The sequence below is a fragment of the Oncorhynchus kisutch genome, linkage group LG14 (genome assembly GCF_002021735.2).
Source record: "Oncorhynchus kisutch isolate 150728-3 linkage group LG14, Okis_V2, whole genome shotgun sequence".
Classification (NCBI taxonomy): Eukaryota; Metazoa; Chordata; class Actinopteri; order Salmoniformes; family Salmonidae; genus Oncorhynchus; species Oncorhynchus kisutch.
Genome location: NC_034187.2, coordinates 56,972,507 through 56,993,138, shown reverse-complemented (window position 1 = coordinate 56,993,138; position 20,632 = coordinate 56,972,507). Strand labels below are relative to the sequence as shown.

At 43.5% G+C, this 20,632-nt stretch overlaps 2 protein-coding genes and 1 long non-coding RNA gene across 3 annotated transcripts; 2 read left to right on the top strand and 1 right to left on the bottom strand.

The window, feature by feature from the left end:
- Positions 1-4,059: 4,059 nt before the first annotated feature.
- On the bottom strand, positions 4,060-6,722 carry LOC109875806 (uncharacterized). The gene is made up of 3 exons (XR_002252876.2): positions 6,428-6,722; positions 4,818-4,917; positions 4,060-4,646 (listed from the first exon to the last, which is right to left on the bottom strand). It is a non-coding gene; the product is annotated as an uncharacterized LOC109875806 (long non-coding RNA).
- Positions 6,723-7,216: 494 nt separating this feature from the next.
- Positions 7,217-9,496, top strand: LOC116353461 (uncharacterized). Its single transcript, XM_031789231.1, has 9 exons — positions 7,217-7,348; positions 7,437-7,517; positions 7,643-7,792; positions 8,094-8,144; positions 8,244-8,330; positions 8,429-8,527; positions 8,652-8,732; positions 8,815-8,919; positions 9,362-9,496. Exons 1-9 carry the CDS (start codon positions 7,217-7,219, stop codon positions 9,494-9,496), a joined length of 921 nt encoding a protein of 306 aa, XP_031645091.1.
- A 2,134-nt stretch (positions 9,497-11,630) lies between these two features.
- LOC109875829 (uncharacterized) lies at positions 11,631-20,192 on the top strand. The gene is made up of 28 exons (XM_031789230.1): positions 11,631-11,815; positions 12,038-12,153; positions 12,237-12,308; positions 12,421-12,504; positions 12,629-12,775; positions 12,864-12,944; positions 13,070-13,219; positions 13,350-13,399; positions 13,520-13,589; positions 13,689-13,775; positions 13,874-13,972; positions 14,097-14,177; positions 14,260-14,364; positions 14,807-14,911; positions 16,420-16,472; positions 17,214-17,254; positions 17,477-17,592; positions 17,677-17,748; positions 17,857-17,940; positions 18,065-18,211; positions 18,300-18,380; positions 18,506-18,655; positions 18,786-18,835; positions 18,956-19,025; positions 19,125-19,211; positions 19,310-19,408; positions 19,533-19,613; positions 19,696-20,192. The coding sequence occupies exons 1-28, from the start codon at positions 11,650-11,652 to the stop codon at positions 19,831-19,833; spliced, it is 2,682 nt and encodes an 893-aa protein (XP_031645090.1). The 5' UTR covers positions 11,631-11,649; the 3' UTR covers positions 19,834-20,192.
- Positions 20,193-20,632: the final 440 nt, after the last annotated feature.

Sequence of the window (20,632 nt, the reverse complement as noted above, 5' to 3'; positions counted from 1 at the left end):
ACACTACACAGAGACAGACCTAAGACAACAACATAACAAGGCAGCAACACAGCATGGTAGCAACACAACATGACAATTACATGGTAGCAACACAAAACATGGTACAAACATTATTGGGCAGACAACAGCACAAAGGGCAAGAAGGTAGAGACAACAATACATCACGCAAAGCAGCCACAACTGTCAGTAAGAGTGTCCATGATTGAGTCTTTGAATTAAGAGATTGAGATAAAACTGGCCAGTTTGAGTGTTTGTTGCAGCTCGTTCCAGTCGCTAGCTGCAGCGAACTGAAAAGATGAGCGACCCAGGGATGTGTTAGGTTGGGGGACCTTTGGAAGTGTTCAGAACAAGGTTAAGGGTAGAGAAAGCTTGCTGGACACTAAGAAAGCTTTGTTATAGAGCATTTAACACAAAATACAGGGAGGGGCCAGCTGAGAATAAGACTATGTCATCTGCATATAAATGGATGAGAGAGCTTCCTACTGCCTGAGCAATGTTGTTGATAGCCCCCAGACTCCGTATCCTTGTGGTTTTTGGCAGGCTGGGGGTTCAAGCCTCGGTCGAATCATAACAAAGCTTCTAAAAATGGGACCTGACACACCTCAGCTTGGCACTCAGCATTAAGGAGATCAAATCAAATCAAACTTTATTTGTCACATGCGCCAAATACAACAAGTGTAGACCTTTACAGTGAAATGCTTACATACAAGCCCTTAACAAACAGTGCAGTTCGAGAAAGTTAAGAAGATGTTTACCAAATAAACTAAAGTAAAAAATAATAAAAAGTAACACAATAAAATAACGAGGCTATATACAGGGGGCACCAGTACTGACTCAATATGCGGGGGTACAAGTTAGTCGATGTAATTTGTACATGGAGGTAGGGTTGAATGGGGGCCTGTTCGACCAGGATTTTCCTGTAGTCCCCGATCAGCTCCTTTGTCTTGCTCACATTGAGGGAGAGGTTGTTGTCCTGGCACCACACTGCCAGGTCTCTAACCTCCTCCCTATAGGCTGTCTCGTCATTGTCGGTGATCAGGCCTACCACTGTTGTGTCGTCAGCAAACGTAATGATAGTGTTGGAGTGGTGTTTGGCCATGCAGTCGTAGGTGAACAGGGAGTACAGGAGGGGACTAAGTACACACCCCTGAGGGGCCCCAGTGTTGAGGAACAGCGTGGCAGACGTGTTGTTGCCTACCCTTACCACCTGGGGGCGGATCCAGTTGCCGAGGGAGGTGTTTAGTCCCAGGGTCCTTAGCTTAGTGATGAGCTTCGTAGGCACTATGGTGTTGAACGCTGAGCTGAAGTTAATGAAAGGCATTCTCACATTGGTGTTCCTTTTGTCCAGGTGGGAAAGAGCAGTGTGGAGTGTGATAGAGATTGCATCATCTGTGGCTTTGTTTGGGCGGTATGCAAATTGGAGTGGGTCTAGGGTATCAGGGAGGATGCTGTTGATGTGAGCTATGACCAGCCTTTCAAAGCACTTCATGAATACCGACGTGAGTGCTACGGGGCGGTAATCATTTAGGCAGGTTACCTTTGCTTCCTTGGGCACAGGGAATATGGTGTTCTGCTTGAAACATGTAGGTATCACAGACTCGGTCAGGGAGAGGTTGAACATGTCAGTGAAGACACTTGCCAGTTGATCCACGCATGCTTTAAGTACACATCCTGGTAATCCGTCGGGCCCCGCGGCTTTGTAAATGTTGACCGGTTTAAAGGTCTTGCTCACAACGGCTACCTAGAGCGTTATTACACAGTCGTCCAGAACAGCTGGTGCTCTCATGCATGCTTCAGTGTTGCTTGCCTTGAAGTGAGCATAAAAGGCATTTAGCTCATCTGGTAGGTTCGCGTCACTGGGCAGCTCACGTCTAGGTTTCCCTTTGTAGTCCGTAATAGTTTTCAAGCCCTGCCACATCCAACGAGCATCAGAGTTGGTGTAGTAGGATTCTATCTTCATTGTATTGCTGATTTTCTTGTTTGATGGTTCGTCTGAGGCCACAGCGGGATTTCTTATAAACATACGGATTACTGTCCAACTTCTTGAAAGCGGCAGCTCTAGCCTTTAGCTCGATGCAGATGTTGCCTGTAATCCATGGCTTCTGGTTGGGATATGTACGTACGGTCACTGTGGGGATGACGTCGTCGATGCACTTATCGATGAAGCCGATGACTGAGGTGGTATACTCCTCAATGCCATTGTATGAATCCAGGAACATATTACATTCTGTGCTAGCAAAACAGTCCTATAGTGTAGCATCCGCATAATCTGACCACTTCCGTATTGAATTGTGATTGGGATGTAAGGCCCTGCGCGTCCTGTCCAGGGGTGTACTTGGAGGACTACATCAAGCTGCCTCTCACTACAGGGCCCTTCTGACTCAGACAAGGCATACTTGTTCAAGGTTCTTACTTTCCCCTGCTTCCTAATATTTACAATACTCAGCTAACACAAGGTCTTTTACACAACAAATAGCTCCAATGCTTAACCAAAGGTGATTTTTATTAAGTAAATGTTTACATCACATCAGTAAACTTACTAAACCTCCACATAAAGCTTTGTTTGGGCATAGCCTGTCCTGCTTGTGGTTAACAATTTATCGTCACCGAGTTACGTTTATTTGCTCCAAATAAAGTATTTTCGTAGGGGGGGGCGCTGAATGTCCATACTCTGTGGTGCGGTTTCCATACTCTGTAGTAAATGTGCACCACTAGCACATTCAAAATACTTTTGTCCACCTCAGGAAAAAAAATGACAATCTGTTATTAAAATAAGATGAGCGGATTCTCTTTTACTGCTGTCCTTTGCTCAACTCAAAAGGAGCTTCATGAAAGCCGTTTCTGTCAGGCCTGATGCAGAGTGCAACCTGGCACTGTTGGCACTTCAATGGAGTTTCCATAGGGACTCCGTTCTTCCTGCATTGTAGGCACCTCTTTATTACCTTTTTTACAACACCCTTTTTCTTGACAGCGATAGGCGTTTTGACAGGGACAGGTACGTGTGTAGTTCTCATCCTCAACTGTGCATTTCTCACCTGTTCTAATAGCTCAACAGACACCCCACAAATCTGGTTGGTAAGCTCTTCTATGAATGCTTGGTGGGTCATGGGTGCAGTCCCATCCTTCGTGCACAGCTCATTGAGAAGATATTTTCCTCCTGTAATACCATCATATTTCTAAACTTCAGCTGACCTCGGAGGATGACCATTCCAATGAAATGATAAAACTTGGTTGTACCAACGCTTTTCCTCTTTTCACCCTTTCCGTGTTATGTTGTTTGTCTGAATCAGCTTGTTTGTTTGTGTGGAGGCAGAGGGTTCTGACAGTGTTCACATTGAATAAGTCCAGAGGAGTGCTGTCAGGTGAGGGGATCTTCTGGTTAAACTCCTGGCTGCTTGGCTGGCAGAAATGTCAAATCGTCAGGAGCCTCATCAGGGTTTTTCTCAGTTTTCCACGGCTGTTTTGACAGGCTTGTTTTGTCTGTTGAAGTACACTACCGGTCAAAAGGTTTTAGAACGCATGCTCATTCAAGGGTTTTTCTTTATTTTTCAAATGTTTACATTGTAGAATAATAGTGAAGGCATCAAAACTATGAAATAACACATATGGAATCATATAGTAACCAAAAAAGTGTAAAACAAATCCAAATATATTTTATACTTATAAATAGCCACCCTTTGCCTTGATGACAGCTTTGCACACTCTTGGCCTTCATGGTCGATTGCTGCAACAACAAAAAACACTACTAAAAGACACCAATAACAAGAACTGACTTGCTTCGGTCAAGAAACATGAGCAATGAATATTATACCGGTGGAAATGTGTCCTTTGGTCGGGAGTCCAAATTGGACATTTTTGGTTCCAACTGGTGTGTCTTTGTGAGACGCGGTGTGGGTGAACAAATTATCGTATTTCCCATGGAGGAGGTGGTGTTATGGTGTGAGGGATCATTGCTGGTGACACTGTCTGTGATTTATTTAGAATTCAAGGCACACTTATCCAGCATGGCTACCACAGCATTCTGCAGCCATACGCCATCCCATCTGGTTTAGACTTACACCTCCAGGCTGTGTAAGGGCTATTTTACCAAGAAAAAAAGTGATATTTAAGACAAAGTGATCTTTTGGGCTGTTTATTTTTTTGAACAAACACAGCTCTTTTTCTGAACATAACTAGAGGAGGGTTGGTGACTATTTCATAGCTCATCTAGGCCTATATCTCAATGTAATCCTCCATTTCATCTTCCCTACCCTCCTCCATATCAATTCCTCCACTGCAGAGTTGTTGGTTGTGGTACATGAAGACCAAGGATCGTAGATTGTTAGAGGTTGACCGCCTATGGCTGGACAACACAAGCTTATAGATACTGTTGCTTCGCTCAGCATCAGCTGAGTTTGAGACTGCATCTTTGTAGCGTTTGGCCAGGGTGCTCAGCACAGGAAGTCTCTCTTGAAGTCCATCCCAGAAGATATCCAAATCCACCACCCCACTCACTGTGGCTCTAAGTGCTGCTGGTCCTGCATTGGTCAAGTAGGCATTCATCTCTTGGTACCTTACTGAAGCCTGGAATAGCCTTGTAGCTGGACACTCGGTCATCCATAAATGCAATGTGACGTGGATCAAACACCCTAACTTCGGCCACACACCTGTGAATGACAAGGAATAAAAAAGAGGAACAGAATAAATATTGCTTATGCTCACTGTGAAATGTCATCACGATTTACAAAAAATGTCAGCCACTTTTTTCTGCAGAATTACAATGATGTAAATGACAATGACTTAAGCAATTGTAGAAGGCATGTAGATTTAAATCATACCTGTATTTCCATCTCGATGAACCCTTGTAGAGACCAAACTGCTCTGAGTGGTACTGCACTGCTTAGAACGTACTTTGTGTGCCCCTGCCTGGTAAAACGTCTGCGAAAAACGTAGCATGAATGCGTTCAGCTGATCAAAAGGTTTAAAATGTGCTGGGTTCTTGATAATTATTTATGCGATTTTGAGACTTAATAATCCCAAGTGATTTACATCAGTGAGTGCATACAATTTCACATGGCTGTAAATACGGAACACTATGATTAGTGTGTCAAATGCAATTTAAAATCCATTCCGTCTATCCTCATACCAGACAAATGCATACTTAGAAGTATTTTCAAATGTATTTCCAATACACTGCAATGCTATGTAGCTGAAGAGAGGTAACACTGTCTAGGATGAGAGTGTCGATCAGTTTCTGAAGGTCTGTTTCACTGGAATTTACTCTCACGTCTGCATCAAATCAACCTCCGCCATTAATATTCTAGTTTATTGTATTACAAATATAGCAGTACACAGTCCTCCAGAAATCTGTTGTCAATGACATATTCCTGTGTATTGGATCCTCTGTACATATAAAAACGGCAAAAATAGAGAATTTGACATTTTCCATTGCTACTAAATTGTACTGGAAAAAAAGTATAATTAAAGTCATATCTTTTTTTGTTGCCATGCACTTATGGTATATATATTTAGCTAGTTAATTGAACCATGTGCAGTACATTTAAAGGAGACAATTAGAAAATCATGGTTCAACAAGACAGCCATCAAAATGGTAGATATGTATGTCACAGGACTTCACAGCTTTGATTGGATACATAAAATATATGACAAAGGGTGATGTAATTATCTGAATTACTGTAGATTTGAATAGTTTAATCAATAGTGAAGTATGGTTATAGGTCAAATGCGAAGATCCTTCTTTAATGAAGGAGGTATTGGGTGTTATTCATATACCATTCTCACACTCAAAATCAACATATTATACTGAACAGAAATATAAAAGCAACATATGAAAAGTGTTGGTCCCATGTTTCATCAGCTGAAATAAAAGATCCCAGAAATGTCCAATACACACAAAAAGCATATTACTTTCAAATGTTGTGCACCAATTTGTTTACATCCCTGTTAGTGAGCATTTCTCCTTGGCCAAGATAATCCATCCACCTGACAGTTGTGGCATATCAAGAAGCTGATTAAACCGCATGATCATTACACAAGTGCACCTTGTGTTGGGGACATAACAGGCCACTCTAAAATGTGCAGTTTTGTCACATGACACAATGCCTCCGATGTCTCAAGTTATGAGGGAGTGCGCAGTTGGCATGCTGACTGCAGGACTGGCCACCAGAGCTGTTGCTTTCTCTACCATAAGCCGCCTCCAATGTCATTTAGAGAATTTGGCCATACGTCCAACCGGCCTCACAACAGCAGACCACGTGTAACCACGCCAGCCCAGGAAATCCACATCTGGCTTATTCACTTGCGGAATTGTTTGAGATAAGACAGCCGGATAGCTGAAGAAATTGTGGGATTGCACAACAGAAGAATATCTGCACAAACTGTAAGAAAAAGTTGCAGGGAAGCCCATCTGCGTGCTCGTTGTACTCACCAGGTTGACCTGAGGGAAAATGCTCGCCTTCAATGGCTACTGGCACGCTGAAGAAGTGTGCTCTTAAAGGATTAATCCCACGTCACATGGGTTGGCGGTTTGCTGATGTCAATGTTGTGAACAGAGTGCCGTTCTTCCCCTGAGCGAGGCAGTTAACCCACTGTTCTCCGGGCATCGAAGACATAGTTGTCGATTAAGGCAGCCCCCCGCACCTCTCTGATTCAAATGCCAGGGTGGTTGGCGGAGAGAGTGCGTGGACGTCGGCGGTCAGCTGTGTCGCCAGATTGTTCAAATTCATTTGTGGGTTGTTTTGTGCGACTTCGAAGAGGGCATGTGGAGTTTTAAACTTTGAAAATGTAATTTGTGAGATGCTGTGTATTTCTGTAATACAGACTTGCAAGCTAACGTTAACTTTAGTAATTCTTGCTATGTGAAGCACTGTTGGACTTTTACTAGTAGTGACGTTACTAGCTAGCTTGATATGTTTTACTTCCTGACAATTGTTTGTTTGTATTCCTGCTACTAATTTTAGAATCAAATGTACTGGATGAGGCCCAGTTGGATGTGCCACTGCTGCCAGTCATCCTTGATGTCCAGGATGCTGCTATCATCCTTGAGGATGTGCCAGATGTACCGACTATCCTTGAGGTACAATTTTCAGAACGTTTTTGGTATTATGTTTGAAAAGTATCCCAGATATTAATTCTAAAAATCTGTGTTGTCTGCTTTAGGAGGCCACTGGTAATTGACAGTTGATACCGATTCTCTCCACAGCAGGTGGTGGTGAGGATGCACCATGTGAGTAGGGTTCGAGGCCTGGAGACTCAACTGGTGTGGGCCATCTCCAGGGAGACAGCCAGACTTAGTTCAGAGGGCATCCCCTACTGTGCCACCAAGGTTCAGTCCGTCACTTGGATCCTGGTAAGATGTAAATACTACCGAAATTGTACAAGAATCGGCTTTCTTCACTTATTCCATTTGGCCATAACATATCGTCTCTCTCTGTCAGTATGTGGCTGGCAGGGTGACCCAGTATGCTTCTCACCTCCGCCATGAGACGTCTGTGGACGTGACCCTTGGCTGCTACCAGGTAAATATACATTTTCTTATGTATATTGAACAGAAATTATTGGGTGTTTTTCCTTTAGATATGCTCTGTTTTCTAATAATGCGTGTGTGTGGTAAACAGGTGTGTTGTGTGTGTTTTTGGAGCAGCAGACTGATGTCTCGGTGGTGTATGCCACTCTCCACATGGTGCCGGATGGGCTGCTCTCCTCCTCGGTGTGGTCGGAGGCTGCCTCCGTGTCTACGCCCACCAATCAGCAGTTCACTGAGCCAGAGCCTGAATGCCACAACTGCTATGAGGTCAGATGTTGCACACACACCTACAGTACACATACTATTGACTAGTAGCATTAAGATCCTTCCATTGACCCATTGTTTGTCATGTCATTGCATTGGTCACTGATGTTGAATGTTTGTTTTGTTGTTGTAGGGCTGGGAGGAGGACCTGCTGCCTGAGGAGAGGGAGGTTCCTTTAAATGTCTGTGTAGTCTGGGCTTGCCAGATGCTGAAGGATAGTGGTCACCATGCTGTTATCCCCATTGACCCTAATGGTTGACATGCTCCATTCCCTCCCTCCCACAGCCTCTACCTTACCACCAAGAGAGTGGAGGACATCGCCTTGAGGCTCGTCTCCCTGCGCCAGGCCTTCACTGTGAGTGGACTTCCTTTTTCCTTTTCTCTCTGTGTCTTCTTGTTCTGTCTGTCTCCAAGAGGAAGATGGGTGTCTCACTAACTCTTCCCTCTTCTCTAGACCCTGCTTGGTTCCACCCTGAGCAGGAACCATCTGTTTGTGGCAGGAAAGGTCCTATTGGGCGCACTGGTTCAAGCCCACCACATGGTAGCTCACTAACTCATTATTCATTCAAGGGAAAGAGAGCGTCCTCGATGGGAAATGTGTTCTGTTCACTAACGTCAATGCTCTTTGCTTTGTGATAGGACGAGGCCGAATTCATCCGTGCCTATAACGACTTTGTGGACTACCTGAGTGACCCCTCCAAGCAGATTGACATTGAGAGGGAGCTGGCTGAGGCAAAGGTGAGTTCATTAACTCTTTCAAGTCTCACTTTGAGTTCTTCCACATGCATGTCTTTTATACATCACAGTAGCTGATCTATTTGAAATCATTCCTATTTTCTCCAAATGTGTTTTCTTGTCCTAGATCCATCATGTTAACCTGATAGATGTCCTTTTTGAACTGGTGCTATTTGGGCTGATGACAGCTCAGAAGTCCCTGATGGTGGTAAGTAGCATCTCACTGGTACATGTTTCGATGTCTCTCTATTTGTAATTTCACTTAAACTTCTCTCCTCTGTTTCCATTAGCACCCTGGTGGGTTCATGGAGCGTCTGTACGCTCTCCTGTACTCCTTCCTGCCCGTAGCTGCCAGCATTGAGCCAAAGGCCGAGAGATGCCTGCTGCTGCTCAATGTAAGATTCAAGAGTTTACTTCCCTATTCCTAGTTTACTTCCTCTTTACTTTTTCATGAATAACAGGGTTTCAATGCCATTTTACAAGGAGTAACTCTCATTGTCTCTCTGCTCTTGATAAGCTAGTAACTCAGAGCCATTATCAATGTGTTGTGTGGTGTTCTCTTCAGGGCGGGCTGATGGCTCTGCTTGATGACATGTTTGGGCAGCAGCTGGCCTGGTACTTTAACCCAGTGTCTCTGGTCACTGAGCTCTCCAACCTCCTGGAGTACCACCTGGAGAACCTCATGGCCAGCATGTAGTCCTACTGCAGAGATCTGAAAGGCCACATTTCTCTCTCTTTCTCTTTCTCTCAGGAATTGAGGACTTGAAGTGCTTCACTGAACCCTGATTAGTTAACACCCATTGAATTAATGTATTCTCTTGTTTTCTCTCCCCACAGGATTCTTGCGACACTTTGCCACCACACAGGGGTCTAGACACAAATGCACTACATTACTTTGCACTGAATTTTACATTTTTAAATAAAATAACTAGTAGTTCAAAAGCATTTGTCTCTGTCTTTTCATTTACTTGATTATTTCATCACTATTTCCTATTCCTGGAGTTATGAGGCTAATATTACACTATTACATGAACAATTATGCATTATTCTTTTCATATGGAAATGAAAAACAAAGTTTAGGTGATTTACAGGTACTACAGGCCCACACTTTATGGCTTTGAATTGTGATGTGTGATTCTGTACTATTTCAAAATATGTAGGCCTACATACACTGCGTTTACAAAACATTAAGAACACCTTCCTAATATTGAGTTGCACCCCCTGTTGCTCAGAACAGACTCAATTTGCTGGGACATGAACTCTACAAGGTGTCCACAGGGATGCTGGCCCATGTTCACTCCAATGATTCCCACAGTGGTGGACCATTCTTTATACACATACTACCTTACACCGTTCAAAGGCACTTAAATATTTTGTCTTGCCCATTTACCCTCTGAATGGCACACATACACAATCCATGTCTCAATTGTGTCAATGCTTAAAAATCTTTCTTTAACCTGTCTCCTTCCCTTCATCTACACTGATTGAAGTGGATTGAACAAGTGACATCAGTACGGGATCATAGCTTTCACCTGGATTTACCCGGTCAGTCTGTCATGGAAAGAGGGCGTATAGTATAAAGTCGACCACTAGAGGGCACAATTGCTTCAGTCTTGAATGTAACTTCTCACTATCGGTACTCTACATTAAGAGTCTGCCATTGTAGACTCAGGTATCTTGGGTATTTTTGTTTCAATTTGTCATATTTCCCATTAATGTCTGAGCCATTTAGCATCTTTCCAACTGAAAACTATGTTAGCGTTCATGTGAGTGGGTGTAGTAGTGCATACTGACCACTAGTTGGATCATAGCGTGGTTAGTGGTGTTCATGCAGGAACCCAGAGGATTTAGGCATTCTCCATCACAGTAGAAGGCTTGTTATCCTTTTTCTAACTAGGCAAGTCAGTTAAGAACAAATCCTTACTTACAATGACGGCCTTCCCGGGAAACAGTGGGTTAACTGTCACGTTCAGGGGCAGAATGACAGATTTTTACCTTGTCAGCTCGGGGATTGGATCCAGCATCTTTCGGTTACTGGCTCAACACTAACCACTAGGCTACCCGCCGCCCCAAATCCACGCCCCTGTCTTCATTTAAAAAGGTATCTGTGACCAACAGAGGCACATCTGTATTCACAGTCATGTGAAATCCATAGATTAGGGTCTAAAGAATGTATTTGAATTGACTGATTGCCTTATATGAACTTTAACTCAGTAATATCGTTGAAATTGTTGGATGTTGCGTAAAAAAAATTGTGCAGTGTAGATGCATACTATTTATCTGCATATTGCCAGATTATTGCTTTCAACTGCTGGTTGCAAAGGTATATCTTTTGGAACAAAGGTAGTGAAGTTTATTAAAATGATGTAGAATAGATGGGTTGCCACAGGTATACACAGGTCTTGACCACCATGTCTTCATGCTTCTTTAGGATCACGTTGTCGTTGTAGAAGAGTCTAGAGATGGGACTGAGCTTGGTGGGAACCTCACCCGGCTTCAAAAGGTGAACCTGCCATGAAAAAGTTCAATCAGATTTATTCATACATACACTTTGACATAATCAATGATAATAATATCCTGTTTATAAAAGAGGTATGATTATTATGCAGATCCTACAGTGCTCTCCAACCTCAGTGGGCTTTGGCTTCGCCCCCCTTGTCTGAATGTGGTCATATGTTTTAACCCTGGTTGTCTGTGCTCCACAAGTCTTTATAGCCCACTGAGCCAAAGCCTAGACTTTCAGAAGTTCAACAACAACTTCCATGAAACAAGCTAAAACATTTCAATGGGCCATTGACCTAGCTAGTGACCTTAAATGTTTTGGGGGTATTTTTGTTTTATATTATTCCAACAACATAGAATATAATTACAATGATGACAGGAATTTTATAGGATTCTAATGATAACCATAGAGTTCCAAACTAATTTCTATGGCAACACAGCTGTCCATTCTTAAATCAGCAATTTTCTAAAATATGTGTTGCCAAGAGACATCTAACCGATAGAACATCTCGGCGTTCTATTGAACGTTTTCTGTTCGAAAACAAGAACAACTTCAATTTGCTGTTTAACAACAACAAACTTGACTGATTTTTGAGACCTGAGATTGAAAAATCGACTGGAAAATGCCTGGGTGTTTTTCAAGATTGATGGAGAGAGTGCGAGGACGTGGGCAGCCTTCTGCGTCGACAGGTTGTTTAAATTCATTTGTGGGTTGTTTTTGTTGTCTTTTTCCGTTTTGCAGGGTTCGCGATTGTCGGGAGGTGGACAGCGACAGCGACTTCGAAGAGGGTACGTGGAGTTTTAAACTTCTTATTTTACCACATTCAGCATTGAAAATGTAATTTGTGAAATGTGTATTTCTGTAATACAGACTTGCAAGCTAACGCTAACTTTAATAATTGTTGCTAAGCGAAGCACTGTTGGACTTTTACTAGTAGTGACGTTACTAGCTAGTTTGATATGTTTTACGTCCTGACAATTGTTTGTTTGTATTCCTGCTACTAATTTTAGAATCAAATGTACTGGATGAGGTCCAGTTGGATGTGCCACTGCTGCCAGTCATCCTTGATGTCCAGGATGCTGCTATCATCCTTGAGGATGTGCCAGATGTACCGACTATCCTTGAGGTACAATTTTCAGAACGTTTTTGGTATTATGTTTGAAAAGTATCCCAGATATTAATTCAAAAAATCTGTGTTGTCTGCTTTAGGAGGCCACTGGTAATTGGCAGTTGATACCGATTAGGTTCAGCCCCCTGTACTGTGGGCCTGTTGTGATCAGAGTAAGAGACCCCCCCACACACACACGCACGCACGCACGCATCACTGTTACAATTCCTGTAATTAGCTGTTTCTAACCTGAATGTATTGTAATGTCACCCATCTCCTGTGCAGAACCATGCCGGTCCGGTGGCTAAAGCTTGGAGAACTTTCCAGTTCATCAGCCCCATTATCACCTATATGCGTGGGGGATCCCAGGTATGTGTCTTTGTAACTATCTAGTCCTAATCTACATTGCCAGAGTCATGTGATCTTGATGGAAATATGTTACAGCGATGGCTGATGTTGTTTTGTTGATGTTACTTGTCGTTTCTCTCCACAGCAGGTGGTGGTGAGGATGCACCATGTGAGTAGGGTTCGAGGCCTGGAGACTCAACTGGTGTGGGCCATCTCCAGGGAGACAGCCAGACTTAGTTCAGAGGGCATCCCCTACTGTGCCACCAAGGTTCAGTCCGTCACTTGGATTCTGGTAAGATGTAAATACTACCGAAATAGTACAAGAATAGGCTTTCTTCACTTATTCCATTTGGCCTTAACATATCGTCTCTCTCTGTCAGTATGTGGCTGGCAGGGTGACCCAGTATGCTTCTCACCTCCGCCATGAGACGTCTGTGGACGTGACCCTTGGCTGCTACCAGGTAAATATACATTTTCTTATGTATATTGAACAGAAATTATTGGGTGTTTTTCCTTTAGATATGCTCTGTTTTCTAATAATGCGTGTGTGTGGTAAACAGGTGTGTTGTGTGTGTTTTTGGAGCAGCAGACTGATGTCTCGGTGGTGTATGCCACTCTCCACATGGGGCCGGATGGGCTGCTCTCCTCCTCGGTGTGGTCGGAGGCTGCCTCCGTGTCTACGCCCACCAATCAGCAGTTCACTGAGCCAGAGCCTGAATGCCACAACTGCTATGAGGTCAGATGTTGCACACACACCTACAGTACACATACTATTGACTAGTAGCATTAAGATCCTTCCATTGACCCATTGTTTGTCATGTCATTGCATTGGTCACTGATGTTGAATGTTTGTTCTGTTGTTGTAGGGCTGGGAGGAGGACCTGCTGCCTGAGGAGAGGGAGGTTCCTCTGCTAAAGTGAGTTCCTCTAAATGTCTGTGTAGTCTGGGCTTGCCAGATGCTGAAGGATAGTGGTCACCATGCTGTTATCCCCATTGACCCTAATGGTTGACATGCTCCATTCCCTCCCTCCCACAGCCTCTACCTTACCACCAAGAGAGTGGAGGACATCGCCTTGAGGCTCGTCTCCCTGCGCCAGGCCTTCACTGTGAGTGGACTTCCTTTTTCCTTTTCTCTCTGTGTCTTCTTGTTCTGTCTGTCTCCAAGAGGAAGATGGGTGTCTCACTAACTCTTCCCTCTTCTCTAGACCCTGCTTGGTTCCACCCTGAGCAGGAACCATCTGTTTGTGGCAGGAAAGGTCCTATTGGGCGCACTGGTTCAAGCCCACCACATGGTAGCTCACTAACTCATTATTCATTCAAGGGAAAGAGAGCGTCCTCGATGGGAAATGTGTTCTGTTCACTAACGTCAATGCTCTTTGCTTTGTGATAGGACGAGGCCGAATTCATCCGTGCCTATAACGACTTTGTGGACTACCTGAGTGACCCCTCCAAGCAGATTGACATTGAGAGGGAGCTGGCTGAGGCAAAGGTGAGTTCATTAACTCTTTCAAGTCTCACTTTGAGTTCTTCCACATGCATGTCTTTTATACATCACAGTAGCTGATCTATTTGAAATCATTCCTATTTTCTCCAAACGTGTTTTCTTGTCCTAGATCCATCATGTTAACCTGATAGATGTCCTTTTTGAACTGGTGCTATTTGGGCTGATGACAGCTCAGAAGTCCCTGATGGTGGTAAGTAGCATCTCACTGGTACATGTTTCGATGTCTCTCTATTTGTAATTTCACTTAAACTTCTCTCCTCTGTTTCCATTAGCACCCTGGTGGGTTCATGGAGCGTCTGTACGCTCTCCTGTACTCCTTCCTGCCCGTAGCTGCCAGCATTGAGCCAAAGGCCGAGAGATACCTGCTGCTGCTCAATGTAAGATTCAAGAGTTTACTTCCCTATTCCTAGTTTACTTCCTCTTTACTTTTTCATGAATAACAGGGTTTCAATGCCATTTTACAAGGAGTAACTCTCATTGTCTCTCTGCTCTTGATAAGCTAGTAACTCAGAGCCATTATCTATGTGTTGTGTGGTGTTCTCTTCAGGGCGGGCTGATGGCTCTGCTTGATGACATGTTTGGGCAGCAGCTGGCCTGGTACTTTAACCCAGTGTCTCTGGTCACTGAGCTCTCCAACCTCCTGGAGTACCACCTGGAGAACCTCATGGCCAGCATGTAGTCCTACTGCAGAGATCTGAAAGGCCACATTTCTCTCTCTTTCTCTTTCTCTCAGGAATTGAGGACTTGAAGTGCTTCACTGAACCCTGATTAGTTAACACCCATTGAATTAATGTATTCTCTTGTTTTCTCTCCCCACAGGATTCTTGCGACACTTTGCCACCACACAGGGGTCTAGACACAAATGCACTACATTACTTTGCACTGAATTTTACATTTTTAAATAAAATAACTAGTAGTTCAAAAGCATTTGTCTCTGTCTTTTCATTTACTTGATTATTTCATCACTATTTCCTATTCCTGGAGTTATGAGGCTAATATTACACTATTACATGAACAATTATGCATTATTCTTTTCATATGGAAATGAAAAACAAAGTTTAGGTGATTTACAGGTACTACAGGCCCACACTTTATGGCTTTGAATTGTGATGTGTGATTCTGTACTATTTCAAAATATGTAGGCCTACATACACTGCGTTTACAAAACATTAAGAACACCTTCCTAATATTGAGTTGCACCCCCTGTTGCTCAGAACAGACTCAATTTGCTGGGACATGAACTCTACAAGGTGTCCACAGGGATGCTGGCCCATGTTCACTCCAATGATTCCCACAGTGGTGGACCATTCTTTATACACATACTACCTTACACCGTTCAAAGGCACTTAAATATTTTGTCTTGCCCATTTACCCTCTGAATGGCACACATACACAATCCATGTCTCAATTGTGTCAATGCTTAAAAATCTTTCTTTAACCTGTCTCCTTCCCTTCATCTACACTGATTGAAGTGGATTGAACAAGTGACATCAGTACGGGATCATAGCTTTCACCTGGATTTACCCGGTCAGTCTGTCATGGAAAGAGGGCGTATAGTATAAAGTCGACCACTAGAGGGCACAATTGCTTCAGTCTTGAATGTAACTTCTCACTATCGGTACTCTACATTAAGAGTCTGCCATTGTAGACTCAGGTATCTTGGGTATTTTTGTTTCAATTTGTCATATTTCCCATTAATGTCTGAGCCATTTAGCATCTTTCCAACTGAAAACTATGTTAGCGTTCATGTGAGTGGGTGTAGTAGTGCATACTGACCACTAGTTGGATCATAGCGTGGTTAGTGGTGTTCATGCAGGAACCCAGAGGATTTAGGCATTCTCCATCACAGTAGAAGGCTTGTTATCCTTTTTCTAACTAGGCAAGTCAGTTAAGAACAAATCCTTACTTACAATGACGGCCTTCCCGGGAAACAGTGGGTTAACTGTCACGTTCAGGGGCAGAATGACAGATTTTTACCTTGTCAGCTCGGGGATTGGATCCAGCATCTTTCGGTTACTGGCTCAACACTAACCACTAGGCTACCCGCCGCCCCAAATCCACGCCCCTGTCTTCATTTAAAAAGGTATCTGTGACCAACAGAGGCACATCTGTATTCACAGTCATGTGAAATCCATAGATTAGGGTCTAAAGAATGTATTTGAATTGACTGATTGCCTTATATGAACTTTAACTCAGTAATATCGTTGAAATTGTTGGATGTTGCGTAAAAAATTTTGTACAGTGTAGATGCATACTATTTATCTGCATATTGCCAGATTATTGCTTTCAACTGCTGGTTGCAAAGGTATATCTTTTGGAACAAAGGTAGTGAAGTTTATTAAAATGATGTAGAATAGATGGGTTGCCACAGGTATACACAGGTCTTGACCACCATGTCTTCATGCTTCTTTAGGATCACGTTGTCGTTGTAGAAGAGTCTAGAGATGGGACTGAGCTTGGTGGGAACCTCACCCGGCTTCAAAAGGTGAACCTGCCATGAAAAAGTTCAATCAGATTTATTCATACATACACTTTGACATAATCAATGATAATAATATCCTGTTTATAAAAGAGGTATGATTATTATGCAGATCCTACAGTGCTCTCCAACCTCAGTGGGCTTTGGCTTCGCCCCCCTTGTCTGAATGTGGTCATATGTTTTAACCCTGGTTGTCTGTGCTCCACAAGTCTTTATAGCCCACTGAGCCAAAGCCTAGACTTTCAGAAGTTCAACAACAACTTCCATGAAACAAGCTAAAACATTTCAATGGGCCATTGACCTAGCTAGTGACCTTAAATGTTTTGGGGGTATTTTTGTTTTATATTATTCCAACAACATAGAATATAATTACAATGATGACAGGAATTTTATAGGATTCTAATGATAACCATAGAGTTCCAAACTAATTTCTATGGCAACACAGCTGTCCATTCTTAAATCAGCAATTTTCTAAAATATGTGTTGCCAAGAGACATCTAACCGATAGAACATCTCGGCGTTCTATTGAACGTTTTCTGTTCGAAAACAAGAACAACTTCAATTTGCTGTTTAACAACAACAAACTTGACTGATTTTTGAGACCTGAGATTGAAAAATCGACTGGAAAATGCCTGGGTGTTTTTCAAGATTGATGGAGAGAGTGCGAGGACGTGGGCAGCCTTCTGCGTCGACAGGTTGTTTAAATTCATTTGTGGGTTGTTTTTGTTGTCTTTTTCCGTTTTGCAGGGTTCGCGATTGTCGGGAGGTGGACAGCGACTTCGAAGAGGGTACGTGGAGTTTTAAACTTCTTATTTTACCACATTCAGCATTGAAAATGTAATTTGTGAAATGTGTATTTCTGTAATACAGACTTGCAAGCTAACGCTAACTTTAATAATTGTTGCTAAGCGAAGCACTGTTGGACTTTTACTAGTAGTGACGTTACTAGCTAGCTTGATATGTTTTACGTCCTGACAATTGTTTGTTTGTATTCCTGCTACTAATTTTAGAATCAAATGTACTGGATGAGGTCCAGTTGGATGTGCCACTGCTGCCAGTCATCCTTGATGTCCAGGATGCTGCTATCATCCTTGAGGATGTGCCAGATGTACCGACTATCCTTGAGGTACAATTTTCAGAACCTTTTTGATATTATGTTTGAAAAGTATCCCAGATATTAATTCTAAAAAATCTGTGTTGTCTGCTTTAGGAGGCCACTGGTAATTGGCAGTTGATACCGATTAGGTTCAGCCCCCTGTACTGTGGGCCTGTTGTGATCAGAGTAAGAGACCCCCCCACACACACACGCACGCACGCATCACTGTTACAATTCCTGTAATTAGCTATTTCTAACCTGAATGTATTGTAATGTCACCCATCTCCTGTGCAGAACCATGCCGGTCCGGTGGCTAAAGCTTGGAGAACTTTCCAGTTCATCAGCCCCATTATCACCTATATGCGTGGGGGATCCCAGGTATGTGTCTTTGTAACTATCTAGTCCTAATCTACATTGCCAGAGTCATGTGATCTTGATGGAAATATGTTACAGCGATGGCTGATGTTGTTTTGTTGATGTTACTTGTCGTTTCTCTCCACAGCAGGTGGTGGTGAGGATGCACCATGTGAGTAGGGTTCGAGGCCTGGAGACTCAACTGGTGTGGGCCATCTCCAGGGAGACAGCCAGACTTAGTTCAGAGGGCATCCCCTACTGTGCCACCAAGGTTCAGTCCGTCACTTGGATTCTGGTAAGATGTAAATACTACCGAAATAGTACAAGAATAGGCTTTCTTCACTTATTCCATTTGGCCTTAACATATCGTCTCTCTCTGTCAGTATGTGGCTGGCAGGGTGACCCAGTATGCTTCTCACCTCCGCCATGAGACGTCTGTGGACGTGACCCTTGGCTGCTACCAGGTAAATATACATTTTCTTATGTATATTGAACAGAAGTTATTGGGTGTTTTTCCTTTAGATATGCTCTGTTTTCTAATAATGCGTGTGTGTGGTAAACAGGTGTGTTGTGTGTGTTTTTGGAGCAGCAGACTGATGTCTCGGTGGTGTATGCCACTCTCCACATGGGGCCGGATGGGCTGCTCTCCTCCTCGGTGTGGTCGGAGGCTGCCTCCGTGTCTACGCCCACCAATCAGCAGTTCACTGAGCCAGAGCCTGAATGCCACAACTGCTATGAGGTCAGATGTTGCACACACACCTACAGTACACATACTATTGACTAGTAGCATTAAGATCCTTCCATTGACCCATTGTTTGTCATGTCATTGCATTGGTCATTGATGTTGAATGTTTGTTCTGTTGTTGTAGGGCTGGGAGGAGGACCTGCTGCCTGAGGAGAGGGAGGTTCCTCTGCTAAAGTGAGTTCCTCTAAATGTCTGTGTAGTCTGGGCTTGCCAGATGCTGAAGGATAGTGGTCACCATGCTGTTATCCCCATTGACCCTAATGGTTGACATGCTCCATTCCCTCCCTCCCACAGCCTCTACCTTACCACCAAGAGAGTGGAGGACATCGCCTTGAGGCTCGTCTCCCTGCGCCAGGCCTTCACTGTGAGTGGACTTCCTTTTTCCTTTTCTCTCTGTGTCTTCTTGTTCTGTCTGTCTCCAAGAGGAAGATGGGTGTCTCACTAACTCTTCCCTCTTCTCTAGACCCTGCTTGGTTCCACCCTGAGCAGGAACCATCTGTTTGTGGCAGGAAAGGTCCTAATGGGCGCACTGGTTCAAGCCCACCACATGGTAGCTCACTAACTCATTATTCATTCAAGGGAAAGAGAGCGTCCTCGATGGGAAATGTGTTCTGTTCACTAACGTCAATGCTCTTTGCTTTGTGATAGGACGAGGCCGAATTCATCCGTGCCTATAACGACTTTGTGGACTACCTGAGTGACCCCTCCAAGCAGATTGACATTGAGAGGGAGCTGGCTGAGGCAAAGGTGAGTTCATTAACTCTTTCAAGTCTCACTTTGAGTTCTTCCACATGCATGTCTTTTATACATCACAGTAGCTGATCTATTTGAAATCATTCCTATTTTCTCCAAACGTGTTTTCTTGTCCTAGATCCATCATGTTAACCTGATAGATGTCCTTTTTGAACTGGTGCTATTTGGGCTGATGACAGCTCAGAAGTCCCTGATGGTGGTAAGTAGCATCTCACTGGTACATGTTTCGATGTCTCTCTATTTGTAATTTCACTTAAACTTCTCTCCTCTGTTTCCATTAGCACCCTGGTGGGTTCATGGAGCGTCTGTACGCTCTCCTGTACTCCTTCCTGCCCGTAGCTGCCAGCATTGAGCCAAAGGCCGAGAGATGCCTGCTGCTGCTCAATGTAAGATTCAAGAGTTTACTTCCCTATTCCTAGTTTACTTCCTCTTTACTTTTTCATGAATAACAGGGTTTCAATGCCATTTTACAAGGAGTAACTCTCATTGTCTCTCTGCTCTTGATAAGCTAGTAACTCAGAGCCATTATCTATGTGTTGTGTGGTGTTCTCTTCAGGGCGGGCTGATGGCTCTGCTTGATGACATGTTTGGGCAGCAGCTGGCCTGGTACTTTAACCCAGTGTCTCTGGTCACTGAGCTCTCCAACCTCCTGGAGTACCACCTGGAGAACCTCATGGCCAGCATGTAGTCCTACTGCAGAGATCTGAAAGGCCCATATTCACTCCAATGATTCCCACAGTGGTGGACCATTCTTTATACACATACTACCTTACACCGTTCAAAGGCACTTAAATATTTTGTCTTGCCCATTTACCCTCTGAATGGCACACATACACAATCCATGTCTCAATTGTGTCAATGCTTAAAAATCTTTCTTTAACCTGTCTCCTTCCCTTCATCTACACTGATTGAAGTGGATTGAACAAGTGACATCAGTACGGGATCATAGCTTTCACCTGGATTTACCCGGTCAGTCTGTCATGGAAAGAGGGCGTATAGTATAAAGTCGACCACTAGAGGGCACAATTGCTTCAGTCTTGAATGTAACTTCTCACTATCGGTACTCTACATTAAGAGTCTGCCATTGTAGACTCAGGTATCTTGGGTATTTTTGTTTCAATTTGCCATATTTCCCATTAATGTCTGAGCCATTTAGCGTCTTTCCAACTGAAAACAATGTTAGCATTCATGTGAGAGAGGGTGTAGTAGTGCATACTG